The following is a 12,940-nucleotide window of genomic DNA, read 5'->3' as shown; positions in this document are numbered from 1 at the left end:
CTGGAGACGTCCCTCTGCTCTGCTGTGAGTCATAGCATCCCTGAACTGCCCCAGTTCTGCCTGATACTTCACCAGAACATGGTTAGTGCTCTGTAATGACTACACATATATATAATAAAAACAGATTTAGATTTAATAATTAGGCTTCATTTATATTGAACTCTCAGTCCTGGGGAATAGTCATGATATGTAAACAGCTGAATAATTATTACACATTACTGCCCAGTTTTTCACAATTACATTTCAATCAATAGATATAATTCACAGTGATTAAAATACTATTTTTATTATAGCACATAAAAAACAGAATCTAACTGGTAAGGATATCCAAGATGTTCCAGTACTACCTTTGATTTCTTTCATCAAACGCATATAGACCAAAGTTCACAGTTTATTTAGTCATAAAGATATTTTATGCACACTCATCAATGTACGTAATCATGACCATAACCAGCTAGCAGAGTTACAAATCTAATTATTCTCCATCAGTTTTGGGTATTTCTCTTGTGAGAATGTATAAGTGCAACTAGCATGTAAAAAAGTACTTTTAAAACATTTGGACACACCTTGCCATTTAGTGTTTTATTATTCCTACATTGTAAATTAATACTGAAACTATCCAGGCTATGAAGGAACACATAAGGAATCACATAGTAACTTAAAAGAGTGTTTAACAAACCAAAATACTCTGTGAAGAAGCATTTAGGTGCTCTTATCTGGGGAGCTGTTAACTTGCGGTTTCTGAGATTGGTAACTTTAGTTTCACTTCACTTTACTTAATTGAGTAGTTCTTGCCATAATATGTATTATGATATTACTCAAATAGGGCTATTCACTGTATACCAACTCTACCTCTTCACAACTTTTTTGGGGATTTATGGAGATGTGGATTTCATTTTCCAGCAGGACACACTGCCCACACTGCCAATTGGAACCAATTGGTTTTATACAATATTTTTATTTTATGAAACACTGATTTTTGGGTTTTCATTACCTGTAAGCCATAATCATATGTGGCTTCTAAGAAATAATTCTTTTTTTTAAATGCACAAGTACATTTTTGTTTTATTTGCATTCCACATTGTCCCTAACCTTCTGCTTTGGGGTTGTATAATCAACTGATTTTGTAGAGTGGTATGGGGTGTTAAATTAGCGTTGTACATGTTTGCAGCAAGATCTATCAGCAGATTATATCTAATTTGAGAATTGACTCAAAAACACATAAATAGCATATTGATTTCCTTCCTTTTTAATTTAGCTCAAGGTGAAAAGCTCCACAAAGTATTGGGACTGCTGCGAACCAGACCGAGACCAACGTTTTTGGTCGGACCAAACTCCTTTGGTCTGGACCGTGCTTCATGGCTACTTTCACACCTGTTATTTTGGTTTGGACCCAAACTGAAAAGTCTGAAAGTATGGACCAAACAAGGCAGACACAAAAGAAGCTTTGGAAATGAAAGGCTTGACTGGCAGCCTTACCTGGAACAGCCTGTATGCATAACATGGTGAATGAGTTGTAGTTGAGCTGTTAGACAACTAGCTAGTTAACCCTTAGAACCCTACGGACGGAGTTTCCATCCAAAATCACATCTTGTGTTCTCAGCTTAATTACTCAGGAATCCCTTTACACATCAATATAAACCATATATGGTTAGAAAGGGCGGAACTTACTCTTTCTAAAAATAGTAATCACCTCCCAGTGCAGTAAAGCTAAATCTACAAGAAACCCATTGAGAAAAACAACTAAAAAAGTGATAGATCTCCTTCCCCAACCAATATTATTTACCTTTAGTGATTCAAACACATTTTTATGATGTTTCAAACCAAATAATATCAGTAAATATCAGACTCAAAAGTGTCCGCAGAAAAAGTGCGCACTACTTTATATAGTTTTTATTTTTTTTTTTTTGCACATTTTTACTAAGTAGTTATTTTGCACTAAACATTTGTATTTATTTAGACTAAAAAGTTTACATTTTTGTATATAGTTTTCTTCGTGTGTCTTGATCAAAATACTGAAAGGCATAGGCTGCTCTGAGTGTCAGAATGTTAGGTGTGAATATATTTAATGTCTATACATTAAAAAATATATAAGTCAAAAAAGAAACAGGCGCTTGGTTAAATTTTGACCAAAACATGATCAGTTCCAGGAAAATATAACAATTCTGCTTCTTTTTACATTTTAAATGATTATATTTTTGAGCAGCCGTATGTCTTCTGGAGTAAAAGAGCTCATGGCATGTGTCTGTCTGATATAATTACTGTGTTATAAGACCTGAAAGAGGAAATGACAAAAACGAAGAAAAAACACAAACACCAAAACAGCCTAGAGTTCAAAGGGTTAATCATACTGTTATATACTATTGATCATGTGATGTTACTGTACTGTTTAGCACTCTGTATGAAGTTTGGGAACTTGAAATAATACAGACTCCCTTTGTAAATATACAGAATTAAATAAGCAGACAAAAGTATAAATGTGAATCCATTTAAAAATTGTTTTTAATAAAATTGAATCTCAGTAGGATATGTAAATCAGCAATAGTTGAATTAAAAAATGTTTAAAGCAAGAAAGAAAAGAAAATGGTCCAACAAGAGAAATATATATGTATCTATGGAAATTACATTCATGGAAAAAACAAATGTACTTTCTCTGGATTCTCTCTTTTGCATAGAATATTCTATGAATATAATATAATAAAATCTATGGACCTACAGTGCAAATACTGTTTATAACCCTAGTAATCATGTAAATGATTAACATATGTAATAAAGTTTATTGTGGATCCTTTAAATGTGTACTGAAATGATACAAAATGCATTGTGTCTATTTTACTGATATATCAGAAAGTAGTTACTCGTAGCATAGTGTCTTATATGAATTTGCTGGTTATGTAAACGCCGTTAACATACAAACATGTGATATGTGCCTGTTATGACTGTTTCCTTCATTAATAACGGTTTAAATCTGAGCCTCTTCATGCTGATCAGAACTTGCTGGCGGCCAAGCTGAAGACAAACCGTGGCACTCTGATAAATGAAGGCGTGATGACGGAGAGCCAGGACATGTATGGAGACTGAGTGAGGAGGAACTTCAGAGAGGTATAATCTATGATGTCACGACCTTCAGGAACAAAAAAGTAAGAGAGAACAAAATTAATTTCACGTTGAAATTTATCTGATTTCCTCAACAAAAATACATTTTCATTTATTATCAGTTATATTGAACTGTATTACTAATTGAAATAATTTTCTATTTCATTTCAGTTTAGAAAAGTAAAATAATCAATTACCATCAACATCTTGTATTCCATATCGTCTCGCAAGATCACATGTCAGCAGGACTTTCCCCGTGAGAGACATCAGATTTTTGTCTGTAAAGAAAAAAAAACAAAATACGAAGATTGGCAAATTTCTTATTCTAAAGTAAGTAGTTCACATCCAGTAAGCTAGTCTGACAAACAAAATTTAGTTCCAGATTTCCCCTTGAGGATCTCAATCTGTAACGCTGTGTGAAGGACGGGACGAGGAGAGCGGACGCTAATGCAAGTAATATTTATTTAAGAACTGAAAACAAAACCTAAACCAAACAGAAACTCATACACAGGGAGCCCAACTAACAGACGGGATTAACACAGCCGTGACAGACGTGTAAACGCACAAGAACCGACAAACTAACACTAATGACAGAGACGCTTAAATACACACACAAGGCGGGAAAGAGAACAGGTAACACCTGGGGACTGACTAATGAGGGGCGGAGCTACAAATGGACACAGGTGAGTGGAAAAACACCAGGGAAGAAACACAGAGAAGCCGGGTCACGTGAGAATAACAGACATGAGAATAGACAGAAAACAGGCAAAAGATGTGACACAATCCAGATGTTAATATGATGAGAATAGACTCTATAAGAGCTTTGTACAAGAATTCACTTTGTACTATAGAAATTATTTGCAAAACAATAATTAAATTTTAATTATAAAAAAAATTCTGTGCTGATACAATGATTTTCTTTTTACTACAATAAACAATTATTTGTACTACAATAATTCCCTAAGTATTAGAGTAATTCCTTTTGTACTACAGTAATTTCCTTTGTACTACACAAATTCTCTTTGAACTACAATACTTCCTCTTGTTCTACAGCAACTCTCTTTGTACTATATACAATTCCTTTGCACCACAGTAACTTCTTCTGTACTACAGCAATTCTCGTTGTACCTCAATAATTCCCTTGTACTGCAACAATTTGTTTTAACATCATAGTTAAATCTAACATCCAGTTAAATCTGGAGTAAATTTGGAACCTCTTGCACCTCTTGTGGTTTGCGTGCATTTTCTTGGTCTGCACCACAGTCCATTTAAACCTGACCAAACAGGTTGAAACCTGATGGTGTGAAAACACCCTAAAACACCACAAGTGTCAAACTCTACAGACAGTGAACCAAAACTGAACATGTATCTACTGATACATTTTTGATATATTTTGTATTTCGTACATAGTACAATTTAATATTTTGATTGTCTCTGTATTTAACTGTGTGAGAGCATGTTTAACTGTCAAGAATATTAAAAAGAACTAAATTTATATACAATATAAATAATTAATTAATTTAATACATTGCTAATTTTGCTAATGATATAAATGATAGAAATACCCTGTATGTTTTTCAGTCTGTTTACCCTGTTTAAAGGTGCTGCTAGTAGTTTATCAGTAAGTGTAAAATGGGTCATATCTGAAACTGGATCTAAGAGATAAAGGACCAGTTCAGTGGTTAATAAAAACTCCTACCTTTGGCCAGTTCAACAATGCATCTTCCGCTCAGCTCTGTCGTCTCAGCTTGACTGAACATTTTCTTCCACTAAAGGATTGTCAACAGACATTAAAGCCACGTTAGTTCAATATACAAATCTCTTTGTTTTATTACATGAATTCCCTGCAAATCATGACCTGTACTGCAAGAATTCACCCTGTACTACAGTAATTTTCTCTGTAGTAAAATAATTATTTCTGTACTATAGCAATTCACTCTATACTACAGTCATTCTTTCTGTGCTAAGATAATGGTCTGTACTGCTAAAATTCACTCAGTACTACAGTAATTATGTCTGTACTAAAATAATTCCCTCTGTAATAAAACATTACTTCTTCATACAAAAAAACACTACGTACTACAGTAATTCTCTTTCTACTACACTTCCCTCTGTAGTAGAATTCACTCTGTACTATGGTAATTATGTCTGTACTAAAATAATTCCCTCTGTAATAAAATAAATAATTTCTTCATACAAAAAAAACAGTAATTCTCTTTTTACTACACTTCCCTCTGTAGTAAATGTTTTTTTCTGTACTAGAATATCTGCATATTTTCATTTTCTTACAAGTTATATATATACCATTATTTCTGCACTACAAAACTACAAAAATCTCTCTACTATAATGTACTATAATGTCCCTGCTTTATACAATATTTACTTATGTACTTTATCTTTGCACTAAATATTCCTGCTTTGTACTACAATAATTCTCTTTATACAACAAAAATTCATGTCAAATTAGGTCATTTTTACACTAGTTCTACAAACATTTTATAAATCTGTAATACATGTTTTCACGTCTGTGTTTTATCTGAACTCAGAACTAGGCTGGCTGCAACTTGCCTGCATTTTAACCACATGACCACAAACAGCCAGCGTTCAGAGAGATAAGCACTTTGCACTGCAGTAAAGTAAATGCAGCGCTACCTGAGTCTCATTACCATCCATTTTACCCTTTACTGTGTTTACGCTAGTTACTTACATTTGGGTATAAGCCTGAAACATTTTCTTTCTCTATGATGTTCTGGGAAACAAGCTCTGTCTGCACTGCACCCGGCCAGAGACTCACAGAGGCCACCCCTCGTTTCTTCAGCTCCACCGCAGTGTCTGCAGCCAGTCTGTCACACTGAAATATGGTGTAAAGAGCAGGAAAATGAATAAGGACACATCTGAATCTGTAGTAGCTACACATGTTAATTTGCAGCACAGTACCAATAAAAAAATCCTTTTAAAGATTAGAATGTTTTAAATGTGACTCACTGCAGCTTTGCCAATCCCGTAGGGCACGTTGAAGAGGTAACTTAAGCCACCCATGGAGGATATGGTAACAATAAGGCCCTTGCCCTGATCGACCATCATGCGGGCAGCATAGACACTGCAGAAATAGTGCCCCCTGGAAAAGACGAACAGCACTGGCTTTAGTATGGGACAAGCTCTGTAATTTTAAGATAAAATGTTCGAGAGTTTATCGATTCTTAATACAATCGTACTTAATATAACTAAATAATAAATTATGAGCAGTTTATAAAACACTGCATAAGAAGCATGGCAAATAACCAGCACAAATATTACTTTTTTGATGGCAAACTTAGGCAAAACACTACAAAATGAAAGATCAGGGACGCTTTATGTTTGATTTGATTTTTATAGAAAAAATGAGCAATCTCTATTATTTGTAAGTTAAAATGGTGAACAAGTTAAGAAGTACTTAAACAAATAAGCACTAAGAATATGGATAATTATATTGTATCTAATAAGAATTATATTTTATCAACTGAAATTAAGAAATATATCGTAATACAGATTTTTTTTGTCCATTCCTTACTTATATACAGTCTATGTGAGGTTATACATACCTGAGACCACTGTTGTTAATGTCATCCCAAACAGAAGGATCCATCTCCCAGAATTTCTTCCCCATGTTGTCAAAAATTTGCTGTTAAAAGACAATACAGACAATACAGAATAAATCTATCAATCAGGGGAAATAAACTGTACAGTAGCTCCATATTCCACATTCAGCCACTTGGAAAGAATCATATATATTCTCTTTTCTGTATTGTGTATTCACTACAGCCCCTAAAAAAGTCAATTTTAGGTATCTGGGAATCAATAAAGGAAATGAAAAATATTTGCTCTGGTTTTGTTACAGTGACAGTATGTAAGTTTGGAGGATTTAGAGAGCTCTCTCGTAAGAATGTGTAAGTGCACTGAGCATGTGTAAAAGTATGTTTAAAACATGCATTTTGGTGCAAACCTCATTTCTGCTGACTCATAATTTCTAATAAATTAGGTGATTTTAGTGAGGACTCTATCACACTCTCTTTAACTTAACTCTTTAGCCATTTAATTCTCATTTAATTCATTTAAGTCTGTGTTTCAATACAGATACTCTGCATTTGGAATGCAACAATTCTTTCAAGTAATTTAAGTACCTTGATTGCAATAAATGGTTGAGGAATATATATTTGTTTTATTTTAAAGCTTACAGCACTATATTTCGCACAGACTGCTTTAACTATGCTTGGCTTTCCCATATTTCAGTGTGTTGGCGTAACTGACCTGCACTCCACCGTACGCATTGTTCACCAGGATGTCCAGTCTTCCATTTTGCTCACTTTTAATTCTTTCAAACAGCTCCTGTATGTCGTCATCTTTCGTCGAGTCACAGATCACTGGCAGACACCGACCCCCTCTCTCACTCACCTGAGATAAAAACAAAAAAAACATACATTCAAGTACGGCTGCACAATATACTGTTTTAGCATCATTATCGCAATGTAATTTGTTCTATTTGTTTTACAACAAAAACATTTCAGATATTCCTATTTCTCATTTGTTCCCCTAATCCTCAGTTTTAAATGTAACTCTTCCCATAGAACTGATTTACAAGTACTACTAGTGTTTGAAATCCTTCCCTAAGAAATGGGACATGATACGCAATTGTTGAGCATGAGAGGACAGGTGAATCATAATGAAAAAAGCCTGGAAAAATGTTCAGGGTGTGCTTTCCTGATTTGCCTCCATACTATGACAAACATGGTTTTATATTTCAGTCACAAGTGCCATTTTCCAATTAAGACTTTCACAGCTTTAATTTTTACATCATTCGATCAAACTAGTCACCAAAATGAAATATTTCAATGGGTTGTGGTCCTATTCTTTACAAAAAGCATTAAAATAGCAGTTCATCTCAGCAGCTTGTTAAATTTCCCACCTTCAGGTGCCAGAAAGTAACTTATACATTAAAGTGGAACAGGAAATTTAGCTAGCTGGCAAATTAGATTTCTACTGTCATGTACTACTGGCGATTTTTTATGCCTGTTATGAAAAAAAGGAACATTATACAATGAACCGACCTTAAAGCAGACACAGTATTAATGCTAACCCCAGCTTCCTTGCTCTGGAGATCTGTGCAGTAGCTATACCAAGTGTAAAAAAAAAAAGTGCATTATGGAGCAAAATGCTACAAAAACTTCATGATGTGCAAAATATGCTGTTCATATTTAAAATATGTTGTGAAAATGGTAATAAGACCTTGTGAGTATTTTGGTCTCTCCTCATTCAAACAGATAAGAGGCTGGTCTTGTAAGAGTGGATATGGCTTAATAACTTAATGATAAATCTAAAAATTCAATGGTTATCGTAATGTATACCAAAAAAAAAAAATAAATCTACATTCATGAGTTTCTTCCATCTTGATTTCTCAAGTTTAGTCCTCTGTTTGGAGGTAATGTATCCCTAACACTTCACCCTATCGCTCTATTCCAACAAGAACCAGGACAAGTTAAATGGTATGGGCCTGGGATGAGGTGGGATTGGACCTAAGACAGTTGTGGTAGCTGTGATAGGGACCAACATGCAATATTTTCACAAGCTTTGATTTTCTGATATAGTAAAAACTAGCAATAAAATCTATTATAATATCTGAGCACACAATAAAAGCTATTTTATCAGAAAAATAGACTTATCAGGGAAAATCGTTTTAGCTAAACAAAATCAAAGACATTAAATTATGGTCGTTAACACTATTCAGCATCAAACACAAGCTCACCTCAGCTGCAGTCTGCTCCAGGGTCTTCTTCTGTCTGCCCGTGATGTAGACTGTAGCTCCAGCTTCAGAAAGCTGTAATGCTATTCCTTTTCCAATCCCCCGAGAAGCACCGGTCACCACACACACCCAGCCAGAGAGCGCCATCTATTAAAACACATACACACATCTACTAAACACCAACCTGCACACTATTACACTCATTCAAAAGGTACCCAAATGTCCAAGAAGCAACACAGGATCCAACTGTCCAATTACTTTGGTCTCTGAAAATGTTTTAAAGGAGATTAACTTTGTGATACACAGTTTACTTTTCTAAGTATAGCAAATATAATGCTGTAATAAATATAGTGCTTAACGAACACAGATCAACAGTTTAACTGGATAAAGTGCAGCACATTCTGAATAAAAATCACTGTACTCAGTGTGGAATAGTATTTGAATGTCTCTTTTTAAGAATATGCTGCAACTGATGCATTTGTGTGACAATATAGCAATAAGTTTCATAAATCATGAAAAAGTCTTTAAAAATTTAAATATAATATTTTTACCATATTGCCCACCCCTGGTTCAGAGTTTGCACTATAAAAAAAGCAGGAAGATTACACAAGGTATCATAAGTCATGGTATGATAATGATAAGTGGTTGCGAGGTGGTTGCTAAGGTGTTGATTTGGTATTCATTGTGGTTGCTAGGTAGTTGCCATGGTGTCCATAGGTGTTGCTATGGTGTCCATGGGTGTTGCTATGGTGTTGACTAATGTCGAAATGCAAATATGTTTGGCTAATAGAGCAGTGTCCCCAAACCTTTGGACAACATATGGGGTACACAAACTTTTGACAAATAGCTGGTTTATCCAGCAGCTCCTCCATACATGCAGACAGTACTGGAAAGCAATACAGAGATGTTTGCAAATTCAGCTAGTGTGTGGGATGGAACGTTGCACCCCCCATTGATTTCTATGGGAAAACTTGACAAAAATGTTACATGCAGAAATGATGCAACTACACAGTAAGTTCTGTGACCTTGCAGAATGTGCTATTTATAGCTCGGAATTTGAGTCCACTAGAGCTGTTTAAATATTTGCCCGACACTTATCAATGTTTTTCAATGGTGGAATTTTGGCCACTTTAAGTTTTTTCATACGCTTCCCGTACGAATACTTCAGCAGCTGTATACAAGCACCCATCACACAAGCAGGAGTTGGAACAGTGTCGATATCTCAGAAGTGTGATAATATAATGCATGTTAATATAAAAGAAAAAGGTTTTTGTGTGTTTACTGCACTCTAAACATGGAATCACTCGTATAACAGTAAATTAATTCCTCTCTTTTATTTTAGAAGGGTGCTGTAGTGTGTATTAAACACTCCTCTACGGTGGCCGAGAAAGCCCAACGCAGTGCAAATTGAAAAGCGCTGCAAAAGCACTAAACACATCCATCAAAATTACAACACAGGCGCAGCAACTAGAAAACGCGCTGCAAATAGAAAAACGCGCTGCAAATAGAACCACAACACAACGGAAGTGAGTCACAATTCCGTTGTGTTGTGACTCACTTCCGTTGTGTTGTGGTTCTATTTGCAGTGCGTTTTTCTATTTGCAGTGCGTTTTTCTATTTGCTGCGCCTGTGTTGTAATTTTGATGGATGTGTTTTGTGCTTTTGCAGCGCTTTTCAATTTGCACTGCGCTGGGCTTTCTCGGCCACCGTACTCAGTGCTTACAGTCTGCAAAAGTATGCAAAAACGAACTAATTTACATATAACTGCCACTTCAGCCGACAGTAGATATTTGGAAAGTAAGTTAGCTATTTAGATAGATAGGAAACAGATTTTTGAAAATGATCATGTAAACATGTAAAAATAACAATATCAAACACTTTTTGATTTTTGGGGTAACAAGAAAAATATCGATGTCTATACTTATGAATACATCCATCTTATTTCCATTACAAAAAGGGTTTGACATTTTTGTTTACTCTGTGTTAGAATTGTACAATGTGGAAAAATACTGCTTATATTTTCTACATATAAAAAAAATATATATAAAAAATAGAAATATGTTTTACCACATTTGAACATATGACTAATTATTAATATTAATTTTAGTTTAAAGTTTGCACATTTCATTTCATTTGTGCATTTGGATTTTACGTGCATGCAGTTGTTTAAAAGCAGCTACAAGTTTCAGTAACGCTACATTTGTGCCTATTGTTTTACAAACTCAAAATCTTTATGAACCATTTTTGATTCCGTGGACCACCGCTCTCAGATATTGTTATATTTGCGACAAAAGATAGTATAATAAAGAAAATACATGTCCTATTGTAAAGAATGCAGGGTCTGAAAGGGTTAATAACATACGCCCTGTTTCAGAGCACACACTTGTCTAATGATAATGACTATTTGTTGGGTTTCATAAACTCGGGAGCTAGCTAATCATTATATGATGCTCAATTCGATTCAGTTTATTGATCCGACTCTTTTGAGCTGGCTCAAAATATTCAACCGACTCATTTCGTTCTTGTAGCGCGGGAGAACTGCACGCACCACGACGAACTGAGTGATAGATACATTTGCACATATAATAATAATCAGAGTGTATCTTATCCAGATTGAAAACTTGAAACAGACGAGTTTTAACATAGTGTAGTTGGTTGATTCTGTTCATTCAGACATGTGAACTGATTCGAACGATTTGTTTGAAATGAACCGATTCAAATGGGACGATTCGTTCATGAATTATAATACGCAGCAGCCAAAATTGCAGAGCTATTTCCGAGGATTTTTTTCCCACTAAAATATTTTCAAACTCCTTTTCTAGAAGTGCTACAGACATTTTGCTTACCTTCTGCAAAATAAGTACATATAAAGACGCAAAGCGTGCTATCGTTGCGTTTTTTTGCAGTGCGTGGTTCCAATTTTTCCGTTCCACCTTAAAAAACTAAAGCAGTCGTATATTGAGGCGCCTGTGAACAAGTAAAAGCTTCCACAATGCAACTACTGCAATGTTTAAGGTGGAACGGAGAATTTCAAAACGAACACAATTTTAGCGTCATACTCGCTTATATATTCACACATTCTAAACCACTCACCCCCACAGCAGCGTCTTACCTCTTTAGCTCGCTGTAAAACGTGTAGCTGATGTAAAAACCCGCCTATATAAATCCTACTCCTCCGGCTGCTAACGTTACTCGGTACAGTCTGACTGAGCCTACTGTTGACTCTGCTTTCACTGAGGATGACATGCAAAACTTCCCTACTTACGTAACGAGCATGATAAGGCCATGAGTTTTGCAACGTTTATTTAAAAAAATCCCATTTAATATCATCACATTTACATGCATACACAATAAAATAAAGAGTTTAACTTCTACTAGTGGAACTAAAAAAAAAAAAAAAAAAAAAGTTGCATCAGTAAAGCAGCACAATCCATTTTAACCTATATAACCCAGATATACAGTGCCAGTCAAAAGTTTGGACACACATTAAATTAATTGTTTTCTCATTATTTATTTTTTTCCACATTAGAGAATAATACTAAAGTCATTCAAACTATGAAAAAAAACATGGAATTATTTAGTAAACAAAAATGCATTGACCTGCCTTGCCTTGGTATGTTGTTTGACAAATACTAAAATGATACACTGATCAGGCATAAAATTATGATTGCACCAATTGCCTATTTTTTCAGCTCCACAAATCATACAGTATAGGAGCACTTAGTAATTCTGTAATTACAAACTGTAGTCCTTCTTTTTCATCTGCATACTTTATTATCCTCATTTTACCCTGTTCTTCAATGCTCAGGACTTCACTACAAAGTGTTCCCATATTGGAAATGAAAATATTAATGTGCTCGCTGGTGTGAGACAGGGCTGCCTTCTCTTTTATTTCCACTTCCTTCTATGTGTAGACTGGATCAGAAAACAAGCAACCAGCCATAAAAAGAACGACTTAAAGTGGAGTCTGACAGAACATCTTCACAATCTCTACTTTGTGGATGACATTGCACTGCTCTCACATACAAACCAACAGATGCAGGACAAGACAGCACAGCTGTTAACAAT

At 35.0% G+C, this 12,940-nt stretch overlaps 1 protein-coding gene across 1 annotated transcript; it reads right to left on the bottom strand.

Moving 5' to 3' along the window:
• Positions 1-2,484: 2,484 nt before the first annotated feature.
• On the bottom strand, positions 2,485-12,129 carry LOC103043149 (dehydrogenase/reductase SDR family member 1-like). Its single transcript, XM_015608064.3, has 9 exons — positions 11,985-12,129; positions 8,876-9,019; positions 7,384-7,527; positions 6,678-6,757; positions 6,082-6,214; positions 5,804-5,947; positions 4,796-4,865; positions 3,294-3,374; positions 2,485-3,124 (listed from the first exon to the last, which is right to left on the bottom strand). Exons 2-9 carry the CDS (start codon positions 9,017-9,019, stop codon positions 2,988-2,990), a joined length of 933 nt encoding a protein of 310 aa, XP_015463550.3. The 5' UTR covers positions 11,985-12,129; the 3' UTR covers positions 2,485-2,987.
• Between the last annotated feature and the right edge of the window lie 811 nt (positions 12,130-12,940).

The sequence above is a fragment of the Astyanax mexicanus genome, chromosome 8 (assembly GCF_023375975.1).
Source record: "Astyanax mexicanus isolate ESR-SI-001 chromosome 8, AstMex3_surface, whole genome shotgun sequence".
Classification (NCBI taxonomy): domain Eukaryota; kingdom Metazoa; phylum Chordata; class Actinopteri; order Characiformes; family Acestrorhamphidae; genus Astyanax; species Astyanax mexicanus.
This window is presented reverse-complemented; position numbering and strand designations above follow the sequence as displayed.